Here is a 15484-nt window from a genome sequence, read left to right on the forward strand (position 1 = left end):
GCAGGTCTAATTATCAGCAGAAATCTACACTTAATATTAAGAAATGGAGAGGCCACTCTAGCCGGGAGCAGCATGGCCCGAAGATGTCTCCACATCGTCCCAAGACCCATTTCTGAAATCAGAGGTGCTGGGGTGTGTTGAGGAGGAAGGCTCCTGAAGAGGAAAGTGACAGCCTTGGACACACAGCACCCTGCCCTCGTTCCTAACTCAGTTACTTCCTTAACTATCCTCAGAGCAAATGCACTCATTTAAACAAATGGCATAGTTAAAACTATTGACTAAGCCTTAAACATTTCTTCTGAGAAATCGAACCATAGCTTTTCCAATCTGCCTGTTCAATATGGGAACAGATTTTAAAGAGAATAACATAATCAATCTCCACCCCAAAGAATGGTCCATCATACCAACCATGATAAAGAGTACACCTGTTTATTAAAAGGAAAAAAGAAATATACACTTTGTTCTTCATTTGCTTTAAGAAATTTGATCAAGTTGCAAGGAAATATCTGGCATGGCTATGTACATCCTCGGGCAGGGTCATCGGGCAGTGAAGGCGGCTGGACAGCACATGGCTCTGCCGGGGGGTGGTCTGGCCCTGGGCATTGTTACTCAAAGCCACCCCCAATCAGGCTGCAGTCCCCTGGCAATGTCCCCTGTCCTCCAACCTAGATGCCCCCTGGCCCCACCCCCTGCCCAAGAGCCCACTGACCCTGTGCCCGTAAGTTGGCCTCCCCCAAGCACTGCAGAGCACGGGGTGGGCTCTAGGGCCACCTGGCCCTGGCAGGCAGCTCAATCTGTGGCAACAGATTGAGGCTGGGGGCCAGTGTCACTGCTGCCCTGATTTCTTCTCCTTCTGGAAGCTGAAGCTTGTACGTCTGTTCAGTTTTCTTTGTTTTTGAGCAAAATATTCAGCCCGGGCGGTGCTTGCTCGTGATTCCAGGATGTAGTTAACCTAGGAAGCAAGAGGACACAGCTCGTCACTTGCCAGCCATGCGTGCTGCTTGCCCGGGGCAAAGCAGGGCAGGAGGAAGGCCCGCTCTGGGCTGGGTGCCACAGGCCCAGTGCTTTTGTGTGGCTGGACTCCCCGCACCCAGCACGCTGGCAGGAGGGATACGGTCCTGCTCTGGTTCAGGCTCCTCTGCCCCGAGTGCTGGGGCTTCTTGACCCTAGCCCCAGTGCCCACCCCCCCTTGAGCTGAGCTGCCCCAAGGTCTGCCCTGGCTGTGGTTCTGCCCTTGCCTACTCGGACTTGCACAGAACCTCTCCGAGCTTCACTTTCCATAGGAGACAGACGAAACCATCGTGGGGACGACAGAGCAAGACAGGGCTCTCCATTCAGACCCCCATCAGCTTCCAGCACTATTTCCTTTAATGCTCCGGGGCCTTGAAGCCAAGGCTCATTCAACCTTAAGGAAAGGGAGGCTCCGAAAGGAGGCCGAGGGGGCTGAAGTCAGGGCCAGGGCCGTGAAGATGCTCAGCCGTCTGCTGCTCTCTGCACTCCCCTGCGGGGGTGTGTATGTCTCTCAGGGTCGCATGAGCAGCACCCACACTGCACAGAGCCTCCTCAGACACCGCCTGCTGTCACCGGGCTGGGCTTTGAGTGAACCCCATGGCTTCTCTGAGCCCTCACGTTTCTACAAGTTATAGAAATAGAACTAGTTTCTAGTCTAGAAATAGACTAGAAACCCAAGTCTCCTGGCGAGGGAAGACAGCTGGCACCATGCTGGTTCTACTCTGAGGGCCACTTGTCCTGGGTCTGGAGGGAGGGGCCTCTGCTTAGCCAAGAAGGAACCAGAGGCTCTGGAGGAGACAGCAAGAATGGCAGTTGCAGGACCCAGGCTCTGACACTGTCCCTCCTAACTTTCTGCTCTGATCCTCGCCAGCAGCAGGCGGGGAGGGCCGGCATGTGGGTCCAGAAGGCCTGACACGCTCGGCCACTGCCTCGCCAAGGCACCAGCTGAGAGCAATAAATCATGAGGCCTGCAGGCCGGGTGCACGTCTGGGACAATGCAGACAATGTATGGAAACAGGAGGTTTTATCATTTTTAATAAAAGCAATCTTTGGATTATATTGTTTGCACACTCAGCCAACCTAGAGTTTTCAGTGTAGTTTTGGCACATGCAATTTGATAAAAGCATTTTAAAATGATCCTTAACAAGCCAACTATTTCCTAAATTTATTATCTTCAGTGCTTTGTGATAATCACATAGATAATTTTAATGGAAGATTAATGTAATAATCAAAAGATAAAAACGCCCTTTGGTCTGCCATTAGCTGGTTAATATGCTGTGTCTTAAAACTTGCACAATTTTATGCACTATAGAGTGTTTCACTTTCAATGCATTTTACAGCTTAAGGCATAAAAATATAGGGAGTTTTCATGGTCAATAAAGCCACAGCGTCCGTCACTCGATCACGAGAAGAACCTGATTTGAAGAGCCCAACGATTCCTCGGAGATTCATCTCCAAGCCTGCAGAATCAGGGACCACACATGGCTTAGCTCAATTACGTTCTGGTGGAATTAGGGCAGCTCTAGAAGTCCTCGGGGCCAGGTTCAAGTTGAGGCTCCACTCTGATGTGCTTTGTGGCCTTGAGCCTCCAACTCCTCATCTATAAAATGGGGACAACATCCACATTCTGCAGGACAGTTGGGAAGATTGGATGAGATAACGGACATGAAATATGTGTAGTCAGTCTCAAAAAATTGGGAGATGTTAATATTTCTACAAGGGGCGAGACACGATGAGGTGAAGTGACGGAAAGCATCAGCTCTGCCTCTCACCTCTCCTTGTAACCTGTCCTCTGATGAAAGCTCTCATTTCATGTAAAACTCCTGAGAGAGACTGACCCTGCAGAGCCTCTAAGGGCAACATTTCTGCTAAATTCCTGGGCAGAGGGCTGGGCTCTATTAGCCAGTGCTGGTGCCTGCCCCGACACCATGGGAATGTGGCTAAGACTAAGTACTCCAATTGCCATAAAAATCAGAAGTGGGGGAAGTGAAGTTTAATCTTCCATCAGGACCATGATCATTAGCTCTGAGTAAATCAGGCCTGGGCTCGCTGCGACTCTCCTGGAGTCTTCTGCATGATGCAATATTTCTACAAACATTTTGATATGAAAACAGACATTTTAGGGGAGGCGACAGGCCTCAGGGATTTTGCAGAAAAGCATCTGCTTCCAGGGAGCATTTGGTCCTGTAAAATGATTTCTTTGCACTTGATCTTCCACAGTCTCATATTGAAGTCATAAACCTGTGTTTCTGTCATCAATCTGCTGTTGTGAAAATTATTTTGATGTCAAACACAGGATTATAATTTCACTAGAATCCTTCTCAAGTCTTGAATATTTTAATGCTAGCTATAAAAATAAGTCCAGTCCCTGACGGGGTACTGGAATATTTCTTCACCTACTCCCCAACACTTGGCAGTTCCTTGGGCTGTCTTGTGATGATCTCAGCTTGCTGGTGGCCACAGTGCCGGGTGGGTACATTGTTCTCACTCTCTATCTGAGGGAGGCTTGGTCAAGGTGGTCATGAATCTCCCACCTTCCATTCCACTGACCATCTCGTCCTAACTATCCTCCCAGCAGCATGAGACTTCTGACTTCTCTCCTGCTACTTCCAAAGACCTTTGCAGTCATGGGACTTGAGCTCAGAATATGCCTGAGAAGCGATTCCATTTGGTTGGAATCTCCCATTCAATTCTTTAAGGATACACACATCTGGGGGATTAGGAACATAAATTCTGGAAACTGTTAAGCCTAGGGCCGAGTTCTAGTTCTGCTAAGAGTCATCATCCTGGCTAAGTTACTTTTCTTTGAGCCTCATCACCCAGAAAATGGGAACAATTGGATGTGCCTGTCTCGTGGCCCTGTGAAGGACCAACCAGACTGGGTCTAAGAAGCCCCCGGCCCAGGTCCTGCATAGGGCAGTCCCTCAGCGTATCTTCATGGCTTCAATTGTCACTGCCTGATGAGTCTCCTCTTGAGAAAAGAATGGACCATGCCTAGAGAGTCCTGGCATGCGGCATCTGCTCTGCATGCTGGCAGCCCTTTGGTGGGGTGGGGCAGCATCAGTACCATGACCCCACCTCATAGGTGGGAAAACCGAGGCTCAGAGAGGTGGGGTCACACAACCAGAGGTGGGGGGTCAATTCTGGCTCAAACCCCTCTGCCTGTGCCCTTTGCAGGCTGCTAGACACTGTGCCTTCTCTCACGTCATTCAGGTCCTGCTCTCCCAGACTCCCATCTACCTGGCACCCTGTGACTATTAACATCTTTTGTGAATTTTCTGTTTCATTCCGTCTCCCCTGACAAAGGCAGGGCTCTCTGGGGACAGGGACTGGCCTGACACCATGGTATGTGGAGCTCAGGGTGGACTGCTGTGGTTGGTAAAGCCCAGTAGGAGCTGGTGCGTTTCAACAGGTGCTGATGGGCACCCCAAGCACGATGAAGCCTTTTCCCAGCAACTGTCTCCTTGGGTCTGCTCCAGGGGCCTGAGGAGCTGCTGCCAGGGCTCAGAGGGAGATAAACGGTGCATGGAAGGACCACAGGGATACAGGAGGAGCAGGACCATTAGGGGCTGGGAGGCAGCTGAAGGGGGTCCTGCTTCAGCTAGGCTGACACGGAGCTGCTGACCTCAAGGCCTGGCTTGGGCCTGGTGCGCATCAGCAGAGCCACCAGTTCCCTCATCTACAAAACTGGGCCCAGGAGCCAAGTCCTACTGGGAGGGAAAGTGGCTGAAGCCAGGCCAGACAGACAGGGCACAGGCAGGAGCACTCGACCCATCCCTGAGTCAAGAAGCACTCACCTTGAGCACGATTTCATTGACGGTAGCAGCGTCAGACTCAAAGTAGAGGTGTTTATAGTCATGATTGCTTAGATACGTGAGTTTAAATATTGCATGACCTGGAGAGACAGAGAGAGGGAGGCAGTGATGAGGGTCCCATGAGTGCTCCCCTCACCATCCCGACTGGAGGGTAGGTGGAGGCTGGGCAGATCTCCTGTTCCTGGAGTGGCTGGTCTTCACGTCCCAGGCTGGGTGTAAAATGGACAGTAAAGGAGAACAGACTGAGTGGCCAGCTGGGCCCACTCCACTCTGGAGTGTGTGCAGGCAGTGCCACCCCAGGAAGGCTCCTGCACAGGCTCTGCATTACCACGGGGCTGCTTCCATAGGATAACTGTGTGGAAAGGGAATATTTTTAAGGTAGAGCCAACTGATGCCAAATTATTACTCTGGAAATGCACTAACACTGTTTAAAGTCAAGTAAACACAGCAGGCAGGGCAGGGCCAACCACAGCCCCTTCCTGGAGCTTCTGCTCCACGGCCTGGGCTCCTAGAGGAGCAGGAGTCCTGCTGGAGGGGTTCCTGGCCTTGTGCCCCAGATGGAAGCTGTTCTCAAGAGCTGCTGGTCACTTCCGCCCCAGAAGGATGGACAGGGTACGGCTCTACAGACCATGGGTGGCGCCTCACAGAGCAGACTGCCTAAGGGGCCAGCTCTTTTGACACAAATCCCACCAAGTCCAACTCCTTCCTGTTTCCCACCCCTACAGAATAACAGTGTCATTTCTGGGCCTACTCCATCTAGCCTCATGTCCCCATGTCCCCATATCCCCACAGGCAGCCTGTGGTGCTGCCCTGACCTCTGCACAAGCTCTGTATTACCTCGGATGCCCTCTTACTGACCTTTGTGCAAAGGCCTTGCTGGCCCTTGGTGACCTGGCTCAAATGGTGCCACACTGGGCGAGTCTTCATAGACGCATGGCCAGGTGGAGGCCTGCCCTGCTGCACGTGGCTTGTTAAGGAAACCTGTTTCTTGTTTTGCCACACCTGCAGCCATGTCTGCGCTTCCTGTGCTTGACCTCTGGGCCAGACACAGCAACCAGATCCCTCCTCGGAACTGAGACAGATGCCGGCCTGCCTGGCGACTCTTGGTCTAGCCCATGTGAAGGTCCCTTATCTGCATGTGCTGTCCTTGGGTTCTGGGAGCCCCAGCAGCTCTCTAAGAACTAATTCTTTATTCTTAGCTATTTTGAAACTGGTTTCCATTATTGGCACCAAAAGAACACTGTCCAAGAGCGACACGTCATTGATGCTCGGCAAACCTGCCTAAAGCCAAGAGCAGGGGGGTCCCATATCCACCTGTGGCCGGCCTCCTGCATCAGCCAGAAACGCTTCCCCTGGTCTGCTCCAGTGGATCTCAGTGCCTGAAGATTAAAATTCAGCATATCCTTCCAGTAGACCTCCTTTTTCATTGTGGCTGGTCAGTTATTAATTAATAATATATCACCCATATTACTGTAAGTTCACCTCTTTCCGGGAGAAATCTTGGAGACTTTATTTACAGTAGTTAATTTTTCAGATCTCCAAAAATAAACTGATATATGCTGTACATTTGTGGCCAGAAAAGTTGAGCTGCTGGCATTTTATCCTGGAAACATCATTATGAAATACTAATTGTGACTATAAATCGTATATTGAAAAAATTAGCTGATAATTTCTTAAAAACCCCACTTTCGGTCACTTGACAAATTTAGCCTGATTCTAAATCATGGCACTAAAAGTCAGAATGCTTGACTGGAAGCTAATCACTGTTAATATATAAATTACTTATTTCTGATAAGGGAGTGAATCTTACTTAAATCGGGGTGTGTGTCTGTCTGCAGTCATCATCATAGAACACTGGAGTCTTGCTGGTGACATCACCATGTGGAGGAACAACAGAGATACCTTTGTTGGCCATCTATGAAGGACACAGGGCTGTGAAGGACGAACAGAGACAACCCCCGCAGGAGCCCTTACTGCTGACACGTGGCCATGACAGACACAGATACCAGAGCCTAGGGCTAGAAAGGACCAGAAGGTCTTAGGGAGGCCCGCAGACCTGAAGCTTCGGGGTTCACTGGCCCCTCTGATAAGTGATCTCATGCACGGTCTACACCACCTGCTCCTGCTCGTCACTGACAAAACTAAATCTCAAGATGCAGGGAGCATGCTTGCCTGGAAAGCTGAGACACCATTAAAGACAGTCTGGGACTTTAGGTATAGTCAAACCTAAAAATGGCACTTGGGATGTGCAGCTTGCATGGGCCTGGGGCCTCAGGAAGGATGCCTGGATACTCTCCCCTTGGGGCTGTGTCACCATGGAGCCTATCAACTGCAGGCTCACAGGGGAGAGGGACAATAGTCATGTGGAAGAAAAAAAAATTATCCCAAACCAAGTCTCCTGAAAAGTCAGCTGACCCCATGCCTGTGCTCTGTATTTTGCTGTGCATGGGGGGCTGTGGGTCCCTTGCCTGTCCCCTGTGTTCATTCTAGTGTCCGGCTGAGGGAGAGGAGCAGGTAGAATGAAGAAGAGCCATCTCGCCCGACCTCTGATGTGCTCTTCCCTCCCAGTGAAACCGCTCACCCCACCAGGAGGGAATGGAGGGGTCCATCTGGAGTGCTGTGTTTGTACCAAAACAATTAAAGTTGTCATTTAGTAACCAGGCTAAGGCTGGTGGACAGCCACAGCAGTGGAGAGCCAGGAGCAAGAGCCCTGGGGTATAAATCGTATACTGAAAAAATTAGCTGGTAATTTTTTAAAAATTAGCTGATAATTGTCCTGTGAGCCTAGTTCAAGGGCAGCAGCCATGTTTTCACCCATGCTAGACGCCACAGGACAAAGGGGAGCTCACTCCCAAGAGCTCTTGCTTGAAGGCCTGCTGTTTTGATGGATGCCCAGGAGGGCAATTTTACTCAGTCCAGGCTCTGCCAAGAGCACAGGCTAGTACAAGGGACAGGAAATGAACACAGATAGTCCAGTGCAGTGAGCACTAGGGGGAAGGTGAGCACAGGGAGCTGCCGTGGAGACGTGGAGGTAGAGGTGGCTGGCTTGGAGTGAGGAGGGCCCTCAAGGACAGTTTCTTGGAGAGCTGACACCTGAGCAATCTTGGAGGACAGGGTGTTAGCTGAGTGTAACAAGGCAGGGACCACACAGCAAGGACACAGCACTGACAAACTGGCTCTGTGGGAGCCCCGAGTAGAGCAGGGTCATGCATGATGGGCAAGTAGGAGGTGACATGGGAAAACGTGAGCTTCATGAGCTGATAGGGCCACTAATGTGTTCTGAGCAGGCAGTAAAATAAATGGGAGAACTGTGATTCCGGATGTTCCCTGGACCCCTGGAGGCAGCGAGACCAGATGCACAGTCACAAAGGTAGGTGTGGATGTGGTTTTGATCTTGACAGGCGCAGGAAGCATGCTGAAAAGGGACTGCTAGAGGACCACACAGAAGGGAACACGGCAGAACTGTGGACTTCTCCATCAGAATAACAGCTAATCATCAGAACGCACACTGTATAGCTTTAACCAATCCAAACCTATGCAGTCAAACATAACAAGTTAATTCACCACTTGCTGAAAACAAATCTGTCAATAAACACAAGTAATTAATGCTACATGCTAAATTTTTACTAGAAGTGTCTGGGAAGATGGAACAAGCTGCATGTGAACACTGATGAACTGAGTAAGAAGAGTCTGTGTCACCCTCTGCCAGCCTCAGTGTCTCCAGGTCACCTTGGGAAGGCATAAAGAGGGCTCAGGCCACCTTCTTGGCTGCAGCCCACCAGGGCATCTGTCTCGGGGCATTAGAGGGAATCAGGTGGGCAAGTTACCCTCAAAATTTCAAAGAATACCAGCAGTTTCATAGGAAAGGGGTAAGCCATGGGAGCACAGTGCCTCTATCAAAGTGTCAGCTGAGAAAAACTGTATATCAAAGTCAATATTCCACTTAGTTCCAATTAACTTGCCTGGACTGTTAAATTCTGTTTGGAAATTAAGGCAACCCTGGAAACCTGACATGCTGAGAATAAAAACATGAACCCTGGAGGTAGAGCTGGGGTGAGCTCCACCTGTGGGGTTTCGTGTCATCACCTCCACACATATGATCACAACTACACGATGTATGCACATTACACCTACACATGCATGAATGTGTCTATCTCATATACATCCCTGGGCTCAATGGGTGGTGGTAATTCGTTACAACTGTGATGGAATTGATATTTGAAGATAAAATGCTCATTACTTTAAAGATTTTGATTTTAATTTGTCCTTGTCTGAACAGTCTAGCTTTTACAGTGCTGTAGGAATAAAATGCAATGTAACATGGTATAAATGTGGCATCTAAGTACTGGTCACACACTCAAGGAAGACACTGAAACTATACATCTGCTTTTGAATATTGAAATGAAAATGTGGATATGCAAAAATGTATTTACACAAACATATTTTTTTCAAAGTAAACCAGAGAAGATGGAATCTAACACTGAGCAGAAACCAATTAGCAGCATGAATGTCAGAAGTGGAGACATTTGAGCTTCTGTGCTTTAATTTATCTTCTGCATTATGCATTTGAAACAGGTTCCTTGGGCCCTTGCAGGGGAGAAGCCACCCTAGAAAGACTGCTGGTACCTAGAAATGGGGCAGCTCAGGCTAAGAGGACAGCGACTTCGACACCCCCTGCCAAAACAGTGCTTAGCTTCCCACTGCAGATTGTGGACAGGAGGGTCCCTTAGCATACTTGGTGGCACTGTGGCTGGTAATGACTAGTCAAAGCTGGGGCTTCCAAATGAGCCTGCACCCACCTTTGTCTAAAATTCCTTGTCAAGAACACCAGAAATAAACTTGAATTTCTTTCTGCTTCAATTAAAAATTTACATGAAAAATTGCTAGAAATACAGAAGACAAAGGAAAACTCGACACATTTCACTCCATGATCCTAACACTGGTACACAAGGACATCATGGTCACTTTTCTAGCTGTCCTCATGTTTTTCACATGGTTGTAATCATTTTATTCCTACAGCATTGTATACTAAAATCTGAGCTAAATTTCTTTTAAATTTAACATTTTATCATACCCCTGCCTCTGCTGCAACACAGTCTGTCTCTACAACCATTTCTGTTGCAGGGGATGGAACCCAGGGGTGCTCTACTACTTAACTACATCCCCAGCACTTTTTGTTTTTTATATTGAGACAAAGTCTCACTAAGTTGCTAGGGCTGGCCTCAAACTTGGGATCTTCCCGCCTCAACCTCCTGAGCAGCTGGGGTTAAGGTGTGCACCTCCACACTTGGCCCTAGCCATCTTTCAATGGCTGCACTTCACACCAGTATGGAGATGTGCACCACAGTTCATGCTGCTGACTCCTGGGCATCCGGCTTAGCATAAATGGCCAGCATCATAAAGAAGGCCAAGAGGAATTTTTTTTTTTAAGGATTTCTCAATTCCTTTATAATAGGCATGATACTTAAAAAAAAAATGAATTTCTAGGGTCCGATTTTTCCTGATCCCCCTGGTTTGGAAAGGGTGTGGGCTTCTTGGGAGAAACTGATGGAGGTGTACTTTCTTTGGGAAAGGCTGTACTCTTCTGTAGGTGCTTGTAGGAAAGGCTGGGCTGGGTCACTCTGGTCTCGGAGCTGAACATGCATGCCTTCTTGGGCCTCGCTGTGAGCATCAGCCCTGAGTTGCCTGCAGAGCTTCAGTTCAATGTAACTCAACTGGCAATTCAACTGCTGCTCCTCCCTGAACATCCAGAAGCAGAGGTGGAGGGACTATAATGACCTCTCTGACTGTTGGAGCAGCTGCATCTGACCTATTTACACTTCTGCCTGTACTTTTCAAACTCGCTCTTTGGTTCTTTTCTGTAAACATAATTAAGTCTAATTATAAAAACTCCGACAGCAACGTGATTTCCCCCCTTCCTCTAATATTGTGAAAACATTCCTGCTAAGGCCACTACACACTCAATGTTGAGAGCCTCTGAAGAGCCTTCTCAGCTGTATCCGATATTTCCTGAAGACCCCGTACCTGGGTTTCGACCCCGTACCTGGGTTTCCATGGAGCCACAGCCACTTGGTTCTTCAGGCCAGTTCTCTTGCCAGTTTCTGTTTCCTCTCTGTCTTCACTCCCTCCTTCCTGTTAATGGTGATCCTCCTGTGTTCCACCTCGCTCTTCACCTCTTCTAACTTTACTTGTGTCCTCTGTCAAGTTTGCCCCTTGGATTTTAATTACTACTCCTATGTGTTCATGATCCCATAGCAAGTATCTGGCCGAGACCCTTCTCCAGAGTTTCAGACCCGCAGTTCTTTCTGCGGCCATCTTCACATGGCCAGCATCTCAGCATGACCGGAACAACATCTCCCCTTAAAGAAAATGTGCGGTCAGTGCTTTTGGAGGCCTCACCACACATCAAGTCCAGTTCTAGGCGTTTGGTCCCCTAAATAGCTCTCACATGTTCACCTTCCAGTGCTCCCTAATCAGGACTCCTCACCTAGGTCCCGATCACCCACTGAGTCCTCTCTGGTTCTCCTACTTTGGATCATGTCTTCTTCAGATCTAAGCACCTACCCACAGGAGCCAGGAGTGGAGGCACATACCTATAATCCCAGCAACTCAAGAAGCTGAAGCAGGAGGATTGCAAGTTCAAAGCTAAGACCTTAGTACCTTAGTGAGATCCTAAGTAATTTAGCAAGACCATGTCTCAAAAAACAAACAAACAAAAAAAAAACAAAAACAAAAACAAACAAACAAAAAACGCTGGGGAAGTGGTTCAATGGTAAACTGCCCTGGTTTCAATCCCTAAAACAAAACAAAACACAGCACATCAGAATGCCTCCCTTCCCTCCTTAAGACTCTAAAATGCTTCTTTTCCTGTAATCCTCAGAATCAGGATTGAGAGAATCAAGAGAATCAGAATCAAGTCCAAGCTTCTTCTTCTTCTCTTTTTTTGTGGTGGTGCTAGGGATTGAACCCAGGGCTTTGTGCATGTGAGGCAAGCATTCTACCAACTGAGCCATATCCCCAGCCCCAAGTCCAAGCATCTTAAGATGATCAAGACTTCAGATCAAGAGTTCTCAAACTTCTTGACCTCAGAAGCCTCTTTATACTCTTAAACATTATTGAAGAGACCAAAAGCTTTGCTTATGAGGATTATACCCATTAATATTTATTGTCCTAGAATTAAAACAGAAATCTAAGATTATTCATTGGAAAAAAAAAACACTACAAGTTAACATAAACATTTCTTTCATTTTCATTTTTAATGAATGGAAAAATCGTTATATTTTCCTAAACAAACAAACAATTAGGAGTAGCACTATTTTGTATTTTTGAATTCTGATATTTAGTTTAGCAGAACAGCTGGATTAACCTATGTGCTTCTACATTTGATGTGTGATGATATATTTTAGTTGAGGTATGTGAAGAAAAGCCAGCTTCACACAGATATGTTCTTAGAAAAAGGAATTCCTCTTATATACCAGGGGAGTGCTCTACCACCGAGCCATACCCCTAGTCCAGGAGGTAAATTTAAGAAATTTTCTTTGTAAAATTTTTTTTGGGGTACCAGAGATTGAATTAAGGGGCACTCAACCACTGAGCCACATCCCCAGTCCTATTCTTTTGCGTTTTATTTAGAGACAGGGTCTCACTGAATTGTTGAGTGTCTCACTTTTTGCTGAGGCTGGCTTTGAGCTCGTGATCCTCCTGTCTCAGTCTCCTGAGCTGCTGGGATTACAGGCGTGTGTCACAGCGCCAGCTAAATATTTTTTGATTCTACCCCAAACTTGATAAATGGGATTTTCTTAAAGATTAGTTACAATATGGAATCTAAAATCTCATTAGTGGGGCTGTGGTTATAACTCAGTGGTAGAGCACTTGCCTAGCATGTGTGAGGCCCTGGGTTCTAGCCTCAGCACCATATAAAACAATAAATAAATAAAATAAAAGTATGTGTCCAGCTACAACTAAAAAATAAATGTTTTAAAAAATAAAGGTATAAAAATTACAATAACAAGAAATTATTAAAGTAAAACCTTGGGGCTAGAATTGTAGCTCAGAGGTAGAGCGCTTGCCTAGCATGGTGAGGCACTGGGTTTGATTCTCGGCAACACATATAAATAAATAAAAATAAAGGTCCACTGACCACTAAAAAATGTATTTTAAAAACAAACAAACAAATAAAACCTCATTAGTAAACTTTCTGTACTCAGTTACATTAAAATCCATTAGTTGGGTTTCACACTCTGAATCTTTTTGTAACTTTGTGCAGTAGTCTGGGAAATATTGGTTTACTAAGCTGTGCTGACCTTCCAGATGTTGAAATATTTTATTATACACCATCAAAAAAAATTACCTTCATCAATAGCACCACTGGTGCCCATCAGAAAAGTCTTTAAGCAACGAGAAGCCAACCTCACAGCGATGAAAACTAGTTTTCACCCGAAGACTTGAATTTCATCACTGGCAAAGAGCACTGTCACTTGTTTTTCTTGAAGTGATAGATCCACTTCCTTTACTTTTAAAAAAATGTCTGCCAAAGACTCAATTTTGGATAACCATAGTTTGTCAGTCATTCTTTCAAATAAAAATAACTTTGTAAGTGTTTTGCCTTAAGAAACAAGAATTCTACTTCCGTATGCAGCAGAAATGCTTTGTGTGTACTTCAGGAAGTGAATTAAGAGCAAAGGTTTAGGGGGCCTTTTGATGATTTCATTGAAGTCTAAGCTGTTTCAATAACCAAGTATTGACTAATTCTTAAGCTCTTATTCTTAAGCTTTTGAAAGTTAGCAAAAAATAAGTTCTGTATCTGGAAATTTCCTCCATGGAAGGACCTCAGTCTGTGACAAGCTAGAATTTACAAGTGTTCTATGTGAGGCTAATTAACAATAACAAGGCCTCATCTATCCAGAATCACCTGCATTTAACCAGCTCTAGGAAAAGAGGCCAGATAAGTAAGCATGGTTGAAGTTTGTTAAAAAGACTTTATAAAGCCTGAGCTGGTGCTGGGCTAGTCATCTACGAGAAGCACAGACATCTGACTGTTTGGTTTTGTGTCAGTGGCAGAGAGAAAAGCACAGCCTATTAACCTTTCCATACATAAGACAAGCGGCACAACTTCTTTGAGCCGCAGTTTACTCACTTGATGGGTGGGAATAATATCTGCCTCCCAGAGTTATTAGGAGTATACAATGCTAGGGTAAAGTCAAATGATCTTGAAGTTACATAACAAATGTAGATAAAACCCAAAATAGCTGCAAGAGTTAAGTGACACATGTGAAGCCTTGGAACACTTTCCAAGACAAACTTTTTCTATAAAGGGCCAGAGGGTAAATATTTTAGGTTTTATGAGCCAAGGGGCAAAATTAAGGATATTTTATAATACAGGTCTACTATGAGGATAGTGTTGTTTTTTTTTTTTTTTGGCTTAGTTGGGGGATGATATTTTACCTAAATAGAATTCTAAATTAACTGTTCCCTATCATGAAATCGATTGCAAATATTCATCTGCAAAAAATCATTTTTATCTCACAAGACATGAAAACGGGGTGGGTTGGATTTGGCCTGTGGGCCAGTTTGCCAATCCCTGCTCAGAGGTTTCGCTTGCTCAATTCCTTTCTCTTGGTTCATTCCATACAGTTGCTAACAGTGACACTTCAAGCACTCTTAATTTCTGTGTAGATTTGGGTTCCCATCTGGTATTTTCCTCCTCTAGCCTTTAACATTTCTTGTAGTGAAGGTTTAGTGGTGACAAATTCTCACATTTCTTGATTGTATGAAGTGTCTTTATTTCTACTTCATTTCTGAATGATATTTCACTGAATATTTTCAGGTTGACAGATTTTCTTTTAGCATGTTGAGATGCCACTCCATTGTCTTCTGAATTGCATTATTTCTGATGGGAAGTCAGCAATCAATCTTATCTCAGTTCCTTTACACAGCATATCTTCTCTCTTTGGCTGCTTAAAGATATTTCTCTTTGTCACTGGTTCTTGGAAATTTGATTATGATGTGCCTTAATGTGTTTTTAATATATATTTATCCTGCTTAGCCTTTGCTGGGCCTCCAAGAGTGGTGGTTTGATATTTTTAACCAAATTTTGAATAGTTTTTCTATTCCCTGACACTGTAAGTATGTATATTAGAACACTTGACATTATTCCACAGTCTCTATTCTTTTCATCCAATTTTCCTTCTGTGTTTCAGTTAGAATAGTTTGTATTGTTCTGTTTTATGGGTCACTGATTGTGCTGGCAGATTCTGAAGTGGCTCCCATTGATCCCACCACCTGCTCTTCATGCTCCTATGTAATTCTCTGGTATTGTTTATGGGCTGGACTTATAGTGGCTTTCTTCTAATAGATAAATGATTTGACAGACATGCTGGATGTCATTTCTGAGATGAGGCTATCCAGGACTGACTTCTTCCTTGCTACCACCCTCTTGCTCTTATTTACTTTGATGAAGCCAACTACCATCTTGGGAGCATCCCTATGGAGAGGCCCATGTGATAAGGAACTGAACAAACTCAACTCTGCCATAACCCCTCTGTGAGCCTAGAAGCAGATTCCATCCCAGTTGAACAAATGGCTCAGGCTCTGGCTGACATCTTTACTAGGTCTTATGAGGCTATGCTAGATCCCTGACCCACCAGACTATACCATAA

At 46.0% G+C, this 15484-nt stretch overlaps 1 protein-coding gene across 2 annotated transcripts in view; it reads right to left on the bottom strand.

Annotated features, from left to right (window-relative positions):
- Positions 1-413: 413 nt before the first annotated feature.
- Mapkap1 (MAPK associated protein 1) overlaps positions 414-15484 on the bottom strand; it is a 230116-nt gene continuing 215045 nt past the window's right edge. For both annotated transcript variants that reach the window (XM_027944296.2, XM_027944287.2), the window contains 2 exons: positions 4809-4906; positions 414-952 (listed from right to left, as the gene is read on the bottom strand). In XM_027944296.2, coding sequence (XP_027800097.2) covers positions 827-952; positions 4809-4906 — 224 coding nt within the window. In that variant the 3' untranslated portion in view covers positions 414-826. The remainder of the gene's footprint in view (positions 953-4808; positions 4907-15484) is intronic.

Source organism: Marmota flaviventris, chromosome 13, assembly GCF_047511675.1.
Source record: "Marmota flaviventris isolate mMarFla1 chromosome 13, mMarFla1.hap1, whole genome shotgun sequence".
NCBI classification, from domain to species: Eukaryota; Metazoa; Chordata; class Mammalia; order Rodentia; family Sciuridae; genus Marmota; species Marmota flaviventris.